Raw genomic sequence first — 14,302 nt, 5'->3', positions numbered from 1 at the left:
AGGTCAAAATAGCTAATTCTGGCCCTTTCAGGAGCAATCACTCTGGAACCCGTAATGGAATCTGGCCAGTTCAAGGAAGGAACCAAGATCATATGGTGATACAAGTTGTGTGCAAGTTTGGTTAAAATAAAATCATAAATGAAGCTGCTACTGTGCAGACAAGGTCAAAATAGCTAATTCTGGTCATTTCAGGGGCCATAACTCTGGAACCCATAATGGAATCTGGCCAGTTCAAGAAAGGAACTGAGATCTTACGGTGATACAAGTTGTGTGCCAGTTTGGTAAAAATCAAATCATAAATAAAGCTGCTACTGTGCAGACAAGGTCAAAATAGCTAATTTTGGTCCTTTCAGGGGCCATAACTCTGGAACCCATAATGGGATCTGGCCAGTTCAAGAAAGGAACCGAGATCTTATGGTGATATAAGTTGTGTGCAAGTTTGGTTAAAATAAAATCATAAATGAAACCACTATCGTGCAGACAAGAAATTGTTGACGGACGCACTCACGGACGGACTGACGACGGACGACGGGTGATCACAAAAGCTCACATTGTCACTATGTGACAGGTGAGCTAATAAACCATGTGACCCCCGGGGTGAGGCCATATTTGACCCCAGGGAAATAATCTGAACAATCTTGGTAGAGGACCACTAGATTTTGCTATGTACAAAATATCAAAGCCCTAGGCCCTATTGTTTTGGACAAGAAGATCAGAAACCGTTTAACTGTTTCTGGCCAATGTGACCTTGACCTAATGACCTCAAAATCAACAGGGGTCATCTGCTGGTCATGACCAACCTCCGTATCAATTTTCCTGACCCTAAGCCCAAGCGTTCTTGCGTTATTGCCCGGAAACCATTTTACTGTTCCTGGTCACTGTGACCTTGACCTTTAACATACTGACCTCAAAATCAATAGGGGTCATCTGCTGGTCATGACCAACCTACCTATCAACTTTCGTGACCCTAGGCCCGAGTGTTCTTGAGTTATCATCCGGAAACCATTTAACTGTTCAGGGTCACTATGACCTTGACCTTTAACATACTGACCTCAAAATCAAAAGGGATCATCTGCTGGTCATGGCCATCCTCCCTATCAACTTTCATGATCCTAGGCCCAAGTGTTCTTGAGTTATCATCCGGAAACTGTTTTACTTTTCAGGGTCACTGTGACCTTGACCTTTGACATACAGACCTCAAAATCAATAGGGGTCATCTGCTGGTGATGACCAACTTCCCTATCAACTTTCATGATCCTAGGCCCAAGCGTTCTTGAGTTATCATCCGGAAATGGATTGGTCTACATTCCGACCGACCGACCATCTGCAAAACAATATACCCCTCCTTCTTCGAAGGGGGGCATAAAAATGCTATGGTGCATTTTATTGTAAATTTAGCTTTTTTTTTTAAAAATCTGCCTTTTCTAAGACTTGTGTCTGAATTTCCAGACTCCCTGAATGTTACAGTCCTTAAAGAGCAACACATATATCAAGACAGTGAATCTTACATGTTTTCTGCCTTCAAAGCTTCATCTTCTGCTTTTATTCTTTTGCTTGATTTTTTGTTTTCAGTTTTATTTCTTTTTCTTTTATTGTCATTTTTCTTCACATTGTTACAATCATCATCATTATCATCATCGTAACCATCATCACCAACTGGTACAAAATCTCCATCATTGTCATCACTCATCTCTTCGTTATCACTTTCAGCATCAACTCTGTATGCAGTTTTTGACACTTTGGTGCATTTTCTATCAGAACTTCTTCTCTTTACTGTTGATATTTTCCCTCTAGTCTCCTTTCCCTCACTACTGAAGTCTTCATCTAAATCCTTTTTCTTTGCTGCATTCTTATATGTTTTCACATTTTCAGATCTATCTTTTGCTAGGTTTTTCTTTACATTTTTCTTTACTGTCTTACTGCTTGCAGTTTTTGTACTTTCACCCTTCTCAACTTGCTTTCCTTTTGAACTGTTTGAAGATTTAAGTGTCTGAGACTTTCCCTTCTTTGAGGAATTAGACTGAAAAAATAAAAAAAAACTTTTGGGTGAGCTGTCACTAAATGTAATTAACCCCTTATAATATTGCTTTATAAGAGGAATGACATCTTATACTAAAAAAACCTATCAGTATTAACTATTTGCCAAAAAACTTGAGAGAGGATTGGGACACAGGTGTCCCCATTTTTGTCAATCCCAGAAAAAACTTGCCACTGACAAGACACGCATGTTTCATTGAAATCCCTTTTCAGTTGTGAAAGTAGTTTCCTCAACAAACTGGTGTCCACCCTCCCCCCCATTCATCCATCCAGGAATAATGTTGGTTACACACATCTACATTTCACAGGGACTTTACATATATGAAGCTTCACTGGAATTCCATTAGAACTGCTGAAGAAGTTTGCTCCACAAACTTGAAGGTGGATGGTAACCTCACTGTATGCCATTCTTGTAAAAAAAAGGGAAAAGAATGTTTACTTACCATGAATACGTAAAAATCTTTAATATTCTGGGGGAAAATTTTCGTGGATTTCGTGGTTAGTAACCCGAAATTTAATCACAACAAAAAAGTAAAATTCCCCATTCTTTTTAAAGTTGAAATCCCGAATTAAAAAACCCAACAAAATTGCTTTTTGCCCAAAACCAACAAAATTTCTGCCCACGAAATTAAATGTTTTTAATTAATGAAACCCAAGCGTAAAGGTTGACCTAGAAAAAAAATTTTAACCAAGAAAGAATATTTTCTAAGTAAAAAAAGGGGCTATAATCTGAAAAATAAAACGAGTTATGTTTTTGGGGCCTACATACACCAAATGTAAAACAAGTGTGAAAAAGTTTCAAAGTTTTGCTCTGATGGTTTTTTTAAAAGAAATTGACCAAACAAAATTTTAACCAATCCGAAAATCAGTTATGGAAAACCTCTTTGATTTTAAAAAAGAGGACCATGAGGTCCTGAATCGCTCACCTTTTCAACGAAAACCCATTCTTTGGCTAAGTTTCATTGAAAACCACCAATGTTTCAGAGTAGACCATAACAAAAATTGTTAAAGAGGGAAGGCAGACCAGGGGAATAAGGCGATTTGTCATCCACCATTGAGATAAAAAGAGTAACCTCTGGGGATTATGTTGAACTTAAATTCACACTACAAAGGGCTAGGCCCTTTTTTTCAACCGGGCCATTGTAATTTCAACAATCTTTACAAGGTTCATGTAAATAGGGCTTAGAGTGTCAGTACTATTTTTGTTTTGGGTTTGGGCAAGTGACTTTTGTCCTGGGAAATAACAAAAGAGTAATTATTGTTACTTTTAAAAAATATATTTTTATTTAACACATCACATTGCTGACATAAATCTGTGAATATGATTCCACGAAATTATCATTATAAAGTATTTGTAATACAATGGCTTTTTTTATCTAAAAAATATTAAAAAAGAGATTGTTTGCCCACAGTATGTGTATTAAAATGCTAGATGTTTGATAGACTTTGCAATAAAAAGCCTTTGGGTTTTATAAATGAAAATTAAATTTTTCATGTACAGTTTATTTTTTTTTCCTGTTTAAAAAAAACCCAATATCTTTTTAGTGTGAGAGCTATTAGTACGGGTTTTTGCATTGCGAGCTTAGTATATTGTCAAATAGAAGGATCACAGGCAATTCCACACCCCGAAAGATCCATACTTAGACAGAAAAATTTTTCCCACTGTATCCCGCATTTTGTACAGTTTCATAGAAGCTTTTGTTTTTAAAAAAATTCAACTTAACCCGGCACAATTTTATGCCCCCAGTACAGTAATAATTTAAACAGCCAAACAAAACTATCTCACAACACCCAACTTCATTCAAAAAGTTCCCTCAAAAACAATTATATAAATTTGCTGTATTGTCTTCAAAAGCTAGTTCTTGTCAATGATATATGTATATAAAAATCGAAAAGTTTCTTTGCAGATACGGGGTTTTTAACGCTGGTCAAAGATGAAGATTTTTTTCTATGCAGTTATACTTCCATAATTTTCAACACAAAAAAAAATGTGGCAGTTTAAACCCTTTTATTTTTGCATACTTTATTGATTGTTGATATTTTTAATCCATGTGGCCAAAGTTAAATAATTAAAATAGGTAATTTACATTTTTAACTTTTGCGGCAAAAAATTGTGTTGTATGAAAAATCCCAAATACAATGAAAATATTTTGAAATAAAACCAAAAATAAAAACATATCAAACAGAAACAATATTAACACAAGCGAAAAAAACACACTTAAAAATTTAAGGGAAAGAGCTAAAATGTGATCTGGTGATTTAAAACATCGTCCCAAAGACAAAATTTTACTAAATTACATAGAATAATTTTTTTAAAAATCTATTAAATTTAATCATTTACTTTGTATAAAGTTTAAAGATACTACGTCAATTTTTTTTTTCATTCTATAGCACTGTATATTTTCTTATTACGGGGTATGGTGCAAAAACCCAAATGACTGGAGAAACAGTAACGTAAGTTTTTAAAACAAATAGCAAAATTTTTTCCATAAAATAAAAGAAATACTTTTACAATACAACTGCTGTGCGCAATGTTCAAAAATGATTGGTCTATTTTGATTGCAATTTTAACGTTAACCTTTAAACCAGAAAGTAAAAACCCAAAATTTTTTTTGCATACCAAAAATTTGACCAAGTTGAAAAATGTAAAAAAATAAGATACATAAAGCTTGTTCGAAAATAAATAACTTAAACAAAAAAAGGTTTTCCCAAATTAAAACTTCGCACTTTCGTTAAAAAATTGATTTGAAAAATGGAATTTTTCCACTGTGCTTAAAATTGAGAAATAGAGCATAAAAAAGGTGATGAATTCCCCCCCGCATGCACACACATTAATTGCAATTTTGACGCACACAAGTCGCTTAATTATGGGGACTGTAGTTATAATTATGTTACAGTTAGTAACAAAAAAAAAACCCCAAAAAATAGCAAAATACTCAAAAAAAAGAACATACCCAGCACAACTGGGGTTTGGGTACTGATCACTTGGTAAATTTTTATTAAAGTTAAAAAAGGGGTTCGGAAGATTAGGCGCGCACAAGATTCATATGCAGACTGTATGTAATATTTTTAACAAGAAAAAAAGTCCAAGCTCTAATTTTTGCTTTGAAAAAAACCTAATATGCCATGCCAAATATGTTGTTACTGCCCTTTTGTGTGAAGTTTCATTAAATTGTGTAAAGGGGATGAGAGAGAGGTGCGCCAAGATTGTGCTATGTATATAGCATAGAACAAAAAACAAAGTCCCAAAACTCTGAAAAAAAAAAAATGCTGAAAGAACCAAACATGCCCCATGCACAACTACTTTGTTATGCCCCATTGTTGAATTTTCATTAAATGTGTAAAGGGGAAAAGGGGGAGGTTTGCGCACAAATTGTTTACGGACAGACAGACAACGGCGGACAGAGACAACCTGAAACCGTATACACCCCTTAAAACTTTTTTGTGGGGGGGTTTAAATTAATTGTTTTTTTAAAAGAAGAAGCAAAAACAACAAATTTTGGGCAGATGATTAGAAAATTCTTTTTTGACAAGCCTCCCTTCAAAAAGTGGTGAGTATAACTATTTAAATATGGAAACTTCCCCTTTGTTTTTTTTTAGGGTGCCCACCCACAAAAGAAAAAAAGCCCCAAAGTACCAACTCATATTTTTTTGAAGTTGGGCACTGTAAGACAGCCAAAGGGGTGATATTTCAAAAAACAATTAAGGTTCCAAAAGAATGAAATTTACTTTTTTTATTATTTCTTATACAAAAAAATTATTTTAGGGTCGCCCAAATGGGTTTCCATGCCCAAAACTGTAGCGTCTGGGTTTGAAAAAAAAGTCTAAATTTGTCAAATGTCAGTTTTGATTCATTTACAGTTTTTCACACACCAGCGATTCTGATAAGTCTCAAAACAGTTCTGATTTAACCCCCATCAATATAAAACCCCCTAAAATAACCCATGGTGTTTTACACTTACTCTTGTAACTTTTCACTCTCAGTTTTGGGGGAACTTACTGTCAGAATATTTGGAGATTTTATAACCAACAATTGCACTTTTGATTTACCCTGCAAAATCTTCACATTTGTAAATTTTCAAAATTTTTCCCCGAATTAAACGAGCAAAAAATAAGATATATTCATTTCATTTCTGACATATCAGCTATTCCATGGAAGGTTGTGAGTGGGATTGTGCGATTTTTTCATTTGTATCGGCGAAAGCCATCTTATCAACTCGCATCTATAAATCAAAAAGTTTTTCAGCAAGACCAAATATATGTGATGACATGAGAGTATATCATATTTACATCCTTAAAATGTTTTAAACCTGCAATATTGAAAGCTATTTTTATGTTAATCCCCCGTTTTAAAAGGAACATAGCCAACCCCCGTCTGCACTATTTTCCCTATCCATTTCAGTTTTTATTTTTGATAAAAAACTTGTAAAGTTGCTCATTGAAATTTGATTGTAGATTAACGTTTAATTTTTCCAATCAACATAATGTGGGGTGTGGGAACTTTCCGGTTTTCCGTTGGACAGGTAAAATTCAGCATTTTTCAAAGTTACTTGTGCTCATGAACAGAACGCCCCAGACGGTTGCAAAGGGTAATGAATTTTTTCAAAGTTTTTTTGTTGTATGAAAAAGCCTTTCAATTCAAATATCGGTGTAATTTTCTATTTCTAAATGGTAAAACCCTCGGTTTCTATTTTTTTATCCTTTTTTCATTTCCATTTTGCCTCATCAAACTGCACCCATATACACTGGGTCGATTTGTCTCACTTGCTTGTTTTCTGAGTTTTACAATACAAAGCCCCATTAGCTAATCCATTTTCGTGTTACAAAAAATGTTAGATAAAAATCATTCCAACTACAACTGAAACTGACAATAAAAATTTGCTGTTTTGTTTGGATCTGTTAAATTTCTGTATGGGTTCTTTCTGTTTTTTTTTTGAAATTTTGGGGGGAAAACAACAGAATCTACATGGTATTAAACTTTCTGCGTGTTTAAATTTTTCAATAAATTTTTTTATTAAAATTTATCATGTAAAAATTTTCTGCAAAAGTTGGCGGTCCTTCTGGTAATTTTGTGCACGTATTTTTTTTCACATTTTTTTTTAACGTTTGTATCATCTGTAAAAAATTTTGCTTCAAGTTGTTTAAAAGTTCTGCAAATTTCAATCACCCTTCGTCTCAAAATTTCTGTCAATTCTACAATGAAAGTGTTCTTCCCACAGGTTTTTTGGGAGAGAGCTTCTGCATCACAGTTAAATCTTTAAAACCAATCCCCACTCACGGTTTTTCAACTGAAAAAAAGTCCCCCACAACTTACACTTAACCCCCAAATGGTTTTCTTTTTCCTTTCATTTTTGCAGTCTCTTTTTAATTTAAATTTAGCATTCCTTTGTTTTCCCTTTGATATTTCTTCAAGACCAAAAATGAAGGGGTTTTTAATTTTGATCTAAAAAGTATTCAAAGACACATTTTAATGTTTGATTTGCTTGTTTGTATTTTGTTAAAAGCAGATGAAAGGTTGAACCTTGATGTTAAATGCAGCTTTTCCAGTGTATGCACATAAAAAACTCTAATGTCTGGGGTTCTCGCCTTCTTCGATTAAGTTTCTATATAAGGTTGATATAATTTTTAAAACTACACTTTTGCCAAAAACCTGCACCCCCGAGAAAAAAGTATAAAAAGGGGCATCTTTTTTTTCACCCAAGATAACATGTTTTTTTAAAATTTTTTTTGCTTTATTTTAATGATTCAATAGAGATCTATGTCTTCATCAGAAAGAAATTTTATTTGAAAGTATTGTGGGCATGAAAAAGAAATCCAATTTCAAGCCAATTCATTTCCCGGTCTCAACGGCTCAAAAGGATTGAATTTTAAAAATGTTTCTGACTCTCTGTTCTTCTTCGCATTTCAGCTTCTATTTGCTGGTTCCGGATATTTAACAAATCATCATACCTGTTCTCCAAATCTCTGCAATTTTATTTTTCTGCTGTTTATAAAAAGGCATTTCTTCAAGTTTCTTTAAATACTTTTTGTGTTCTTTGTATGTACTGAAATTTGCTGGCGCAATCGTTAATTCTTTCTCCACTAAAAAAATAGAAGTTTTTCTTGTAAGGGTTTTCTTTCTTTTTGGAGAATCTTCTTCTAATTACTTTTGAGTTTTGCACGTCTGATTTTGATTCCACTTTTTAAAGTTTAACTGTTTCTTTTTCCTCTAACCTATCTTTGTTACTTCCAATTATTTTCTCTCATTTCTTTCATCAGAGTCTCCATTTCCTCGGGAAAAAAATATTTAAAACGTGACCAAAACCCTAAACAATAATGCTGCAATACTTTTGGCCTTTTTTGAGTATCTTTTAAAAAATTTGTCAGACTTTTGTCTGTTGATTCACGGGCATTTTTTCAAGTACGAGAGGTTTCAGTAACGGGCCCCTTTTTTGGGGATGGATGTATTAAAAAACACGACATTCTTGTCTTTGGTCAAAGGGCTTTTGAAGGACCAAAAAAAAACTGCCTCTTGAGCACTAATTAAACGCTTTTTTGAAAAAATTTCCCAATATGTCTTACTTGTCTTTTAAATTCCAATTTTCCCTTTTCTCGCTTTTTTGGCAGCTGCGAAACAATTATCTACCTCTTTGAAATTACAAATATAGACACTATATAATTGCCAGGCTAAGGACTAACAAACGATGTCTACATTGCCCCCCAAAACCCTTTCAACACATGTTTTATAAAAATTCACACGATTTCATTTGGAACTTTCAAAAATATTTTTGGGTGAATTCAATGAACTTCTGATAATTTGATGTAATCTTCTCCTCTTTTGCACAACTTTTTTGAAAAAACTTTCATATGACATACTGTACCCATTTTTTTTCATTTTTTCATTTTTTTTCTGTAACTGTGATATAATTTAGGGTATTTTGTCTCTGTAAAATTTCAAGAGGTTCCAAAAATAGTTTTTTGGAATTGGTGGTAAGGGATAACCAAAAGGGGCAAAGTTGTTTTCTTTTTTTTACAAGTTCTAAAATGTTTGTGATTTGAATTTTACAGTGAACCAACAACGGGGATTATATAAACTGTCAAAAATTCCCACATATGGGGTCAAGTCATTATGGAATAACTTTGTATTTTGGTGCATTCTTTACCCATACAATCATGTAATTGTGGAGACCCACTGCTAAAATTTCAACTCTGTAAAAATAATCACAATTTTCCAATGGTTTGTGCTCATCTTAAGAACTGATTAAAATTTGTATCTGTGGTCAAAATATCTAGAGCAAGGACTGGTTGCTGAATAGTTTTAAACTTTTGTTCCCATGAAATCCTTCAATTTTGCCTCATCAGAAAAAGTTGACCTTATCATTAAAGTAGCAACATTTTCAAAAATCAGCCCCCCTTGGGGCGGCAGAAGACAATGACAAAACCTGTTGGCATACTAAGTCTTCATTGCATATACATCTTTCTTTGAGATCCAAATTTGAAAGGGGATTTCGAATTTTTAAAAAAATAGTAACCTTTTTCCCTTTCTGCAATATTAACAATTACTCGGAGTTCATTACTTGGCTCATCACGTTTCTTGTACCTGTTCGACTCTTCTACAGAAGATTTGGGTTTTTCATTCAGCTGCTTATTTTTACCTTTTTCGTTTAAAAAATATTTTGGGACACAATTAGCAGCCCTTTGTCTTGGGTTTCAACTCCCATTTTTAATACCTTAATTTACTGGGACAATTTTGCTTGTTTTTCAAGCGCCTTTTTTCCACAAAAATGCTAGGGAAACAAAATATTTGAATCTGTATCTTGAAATATGTAAGTGGTCGTTGACCTTCCCCTGGGGCGAAAGTAAATGTTGTTTCGATTTTTAAGGTTGGCCTCATCTAGTAAAGTGTCATATTCCAAATTTTCCCGGCGATTCTTTTGCATCTGATTTTATACAGTCTTCACTATTTCAAAATGTTAAATTTGATGTCCCTTTATTTTTCTTCCTGTAAAATGGGCATGAATTTTAGCAAAACATTTTCAAAGTCCTCAACGTCAAAATTTAATGCATGCTTTATTAATGTTTAAAACAGGGGTCGCAAAAATGCTGTATTTTGGTCTAAGTATCTCCTCCAAAAGGTCGCCTACAAATCAAAATGTTCAAACTGGTATCCTTTAAAAATTCCCCTTTAGATCAAAGAATTCTTTAATATTTGATTTTGTTTGTGTTACACTTTCAATCCAATGCTCATAAAATTTTTAATTTCTTTTTATAAATTCATGTTTTTCATTAACCAATGTAAGGAAACAAGTACTTTTTGGGGGTTAACATTTTCAGAGAAAAAAAACAGACTGAAAGACATTTTTTTTTTTCAATTTTTCTGGCCCGTAAAATTTTCTCAAAAAGGTCTTGGTAATGCTTTATACAGGGTTAATATCAATGGGACATTTACAACATTTCCTTTTAAATTTACAATGGCGACCTTTGGGATTTTCTTTTTTAAAAAATGCTAAACGGGATGGTAATGCAATTAAACCTCTTCAATAGAAAAGTTTTCCAAAACCCTTTGGGTTACAGGCCCATTCATCCCATTTTAAAAAGACAATTTTGGTACTTTCCCCCTGTTTAACAGAATTTTACATGTTCTACAACCCCTTCTTTTTTTGACTGATACCACCCCTGTTCAAATTTTCTTTTTTCTTACAAGTCAAAAATTTTTACTTCTGTCACACTGTGTTTTTAACCCTGTTTGTGACAGCAACTGCAATATATAGCGGCCCAACTGATATTTTTTTGAAAGCGATCAATACAAGTGTCAATATCTTTTTCCCCAAACGTTTCTTCTTTTCTTTTGGGGAAGAATTCGCTTTTGGAATGAAGGTTTTTCTCTTTTGAACTTTTCCTTTTTCCCTTCCATAACCTTTTTAGATTTTTACTCCTTCATTAATCTCCATTTTTGTTTTGCAATTCTTTTTTTTTCTTAAAATTTTATGGGTTTGATCTCAATTTTCTCTTTGCCCTTTTTTGGTTTTCAAGTTCTCTTTGTTTTAAAGTACACTTGTTCGTTTCTCTCTTCTTTGTTTTTTTCCCAAACCTTAAATTCTTCTACTATTTTCGCCCCTTTTTTTCGAATCTTCTCTTCTCTTTCTTTTTTCTTGAACCTTCAACGTCTGGCATTGCGCTTTGACGAAGCGGCGTGCTTCTTTCTTCTGATATTCTTAAATGTCTGGCATTGTCATTGACTGAAGCGTGCGCTGCTTTTTTTCTGTATTCTTCGACTGTCGGGATTGCGCTTTGATGAACGGGGGCGCTGTCTATCTTTTTTGATATTCTTCAACGTCTGGGATTGCTCATTGACTGAAGCGGGCTGTCTATCTTTCTTTTGAATTTTTCAACTGTTGGCATTGCGCTTTGACTGAAGTGAGCGCTTTTCTATCTTTTTTATATTTTTTCGACTCCTGGCATTTTTCATGACGAGCGGGGCTGTCTATCTTTCTTTTGATATTTTAGATGTCTGGCATTACGCTTTGACTGAAGCGAGCGCTGTCTTCTTTTTTGAATTCTTCAGACTGTTGGATTCTCATTTTATGAAGCGTGCGCTGTTTCTTTCTTAATTTTCAACTGTCTTTGGTTGCTCATTTACTGAAGCGGCGCGTCTTCTTTTTTGTATTCTTCAATGTTGGTTGCCTTTTTTGTTTTAGAGAATTTTGTTTTTTCCTTGTATTTGAAATTCTCACATTGTCTTTTTTTCCTGCATTAATTCTAGTAAATGTCCCTTTAACATCTTTTTTTTTTTTTTTTGCTTTAATTTATTTTTTGATTTGATCTTTGGTACTTGCCTTGAGTGTTTCACAAGAATCACAGTTTATGTTTGTGGGCTGTTTCTTTTTTACAACAGTACTATGATGACTGGGGGACTTCTTTTTCCTCTTATTTTTCCGTTTCCCCTTTTAAACCAGGATGGGCGTAACAAAATTGACCCAAATTTCCCTTTCTGTTCCTTAAATCATTTCTGGGTTTACAAAAACATTGGCAAAAACCATGGCAATAAGTCAAATTGCGCTGTTTTCAATCAAATACTGTCATATAAGGATACATGAAAAACAAGATCTGTAAAGATGGGGAAGAAATGATATTGATGTTCCATTTTTGAGGACAATCCATCGCACCCTGTGAATGTGAATCAAAAAAGAAAAAATTGGTCTTCCCCCTTAAACACTGCGAACAAAATTTATCCCATTAAGGAGCAAGTAAGAGGGCTTGGTAAAAACAGTTTCCAAGGGTGATAAAGAGAAGGCAAATCATTGTGAAAAAGCTGTGTGCAAACACCAGAGAAAACCCAAATTGGTTACGAAATTGTTTATTAAAATATTAATTTTGCAGGTGTTCACAAATTTAAAGGAAAATTTTTAATCTGTTTGTTTTTTGGGCTCTGGACAGTTTTTTGTTAAAGAATCCCCCTCTAAAAGAAATTATCCAAAACTTTTGCTATTCAAACCCTTTAATAATTGCATGAAAAAAGGAACACATGCATTTAAATTTCACTGCCTGCCAGTGACCTAACTGAAAATACTTTACCTTGATGAAATGACCTGGATGAATATATCAGAACCCCTGGTCTTTAATTTTGGGACAGCCACGTATGGAATTTACAACAGTCCAAACAGTTTCTATTTCAGTGAACCATTGTGTTATGGAACTGGAAAGTTTTTTTCAGTTTCCTTTGTGGTTTTTACTTGGTAAGCCCTAGAAACAGTTTCTACGCTTGGTAAATCATCAAGTGTATCATTGGCAAAAACCAAGGCAAATCTAAGGCAAATCATAAAGCAAATCATAAGGCCAGAGGCCCCGAGGGTCAGAGAGGTGGGGATTGACCCCTTTTGCTTACGTGCCTGCCAGAAGAAAAAAAGGCCCCTTTACCCCTACCAATGGCCCAGACGAGAGCGCATTAGGAACAGGCCACAGTGGACCTGTAGGGGATGCCGACCCCTTGGGGACTGCATAGGATTGACACCCAAACTTCTCACAACAATTTAATTAAACACAGACCCGAAAAAATAAAACAAAAAGGTATTTTGAGGGAAAAACTTCTCTTCTGACTCAAAAGCTTTAAAAAGAAAAAAATAAACACGGCACGATAAATTTTTTAAAAAGAGCCTTCAATGATAAAATGCCCTATTTTCCCTTTTAGATGTTGCTTCAATTGTTTTGCATGGGTAAATTTTCTTTTTGAAATGACAGGGGGGAAAGCAACATAAATTAACATCAGGTTTTCGAAGAAATCATTTTTTAAGTCTAATAAAATAAAAAAAAAGCAATATACAACGTAAGACTAAATGGGATCAAAGCTCTGGTGTTCATGACCTATCACTGAGGCAATCCTTTATTCTTCTTTTTCTCTTCATTAGAGCATTTTGCCTTCCTGGCTTGGCTTCAGGGGCTTTTGTCTTAATTTGGATCCCGGAATATAAAAATGAAAGAAATTTTTTCGTTAAACAATTTTTTTATGCTTAAATTTTTAATGTGCAATTCCCTTCTACCCGACAATAAAATAACTTTTCATTTATTTGATTTTGTTACAGACAGAGAAATATTTTAAACTTATACAACCATTTTAAATTTTAAGCTTGGACTCTAGTACAAGGAAAGTTGGAACCTACTGACAAATAAGCTAAAAAACCAAACCTCTACAGAAAGGTTTTAAATCACATGCATTGTTCTTAAAAATTGGTGTTTGGCCCCGATTTGAGGGGGTTAAATTTTTGGTCTAAGAACATCAACTATCGAAATTCGAAAGTACACGCTTGTAAAAGTTAAAAAGAGAACATACAACTGCTTTACTTTTCATCTTTTTTCATTTAAATATGCCCCGATATTAAAAAAATCAGAAGGCGAAAATTGGGAAAGGAGAAAATTTCGTTACATTAAAATAATTTTTCCTCACTCCTGAAAGTCCCCATCTTCTGCCTTTTCAATCAAAACAAAACCTAATCCTCAAACAGATACCCCCTTCCCCATAGAATCACTATTAACACTCCCCTGCACTATCAGTTTTATTAATACTAATTCACTAAAATCACAATTCACAAAATCATCCCGTCCTATCGCTTTTTAGTCACAAAGTCTTAAAAACAATAAATATAATGGGTAATTGTCAAAAAAGTGTTTTCTATAAATTCCCGAAGGGTCGGTTGATACAGAAGAAAAAGAGAAGTTTGTTAGTCAAAAAAAAATTGATAATGTTCATAAATGAGCAAAACGAAATTTCAAAATCTAAGTCCCTTTACAA

At 33.8% G+C, this 14,302-nt stretch overlaps 1 protein-coding gene across 1 annotated transcript in view; it reads right to left on the bottom strand.

Moving 5' to 3' along the window:
* LOC123529916 (DNA repair protein complementing XP-C cells-like) overlaps positions 1 to 14,302 on the bottom strand; it is a 65,025-nt gene that overhangs the window by 32,304 nt on the left and 18,419 nt on the right. Inside the window, exon 8 of the mRNA XM_053521142.1 lies at positions 1,509 to 2,020. Within this exon, the coding sequence (XP_053377117.1) occupies positions 1,509 to 2,020 (512 nt within the window). The remainder of the gene's footprint in view (positions 1 to 1,508; positions 2,021 to 14,302) is intronic.

Source organism: Mercenaria mercenaria, chromosome 13 (genome assembly GCF_021730395.1).
Source record: "Mercenaria mercenaria strain notata chromosome 13, MADL_Memer_1, whole genome shotgun sequence".
NCBI lineage: Eukaryota > Metazoa > Mollusca > Bivalvia > Venerida > Veneridae > Mercenaria > Mercenaria mercenaria.
The sequence above is the reverse complement of the archived record's forward strand: the minus strand, read 5'-3'. Positions and strand labels throughout refer to the sequence as shown.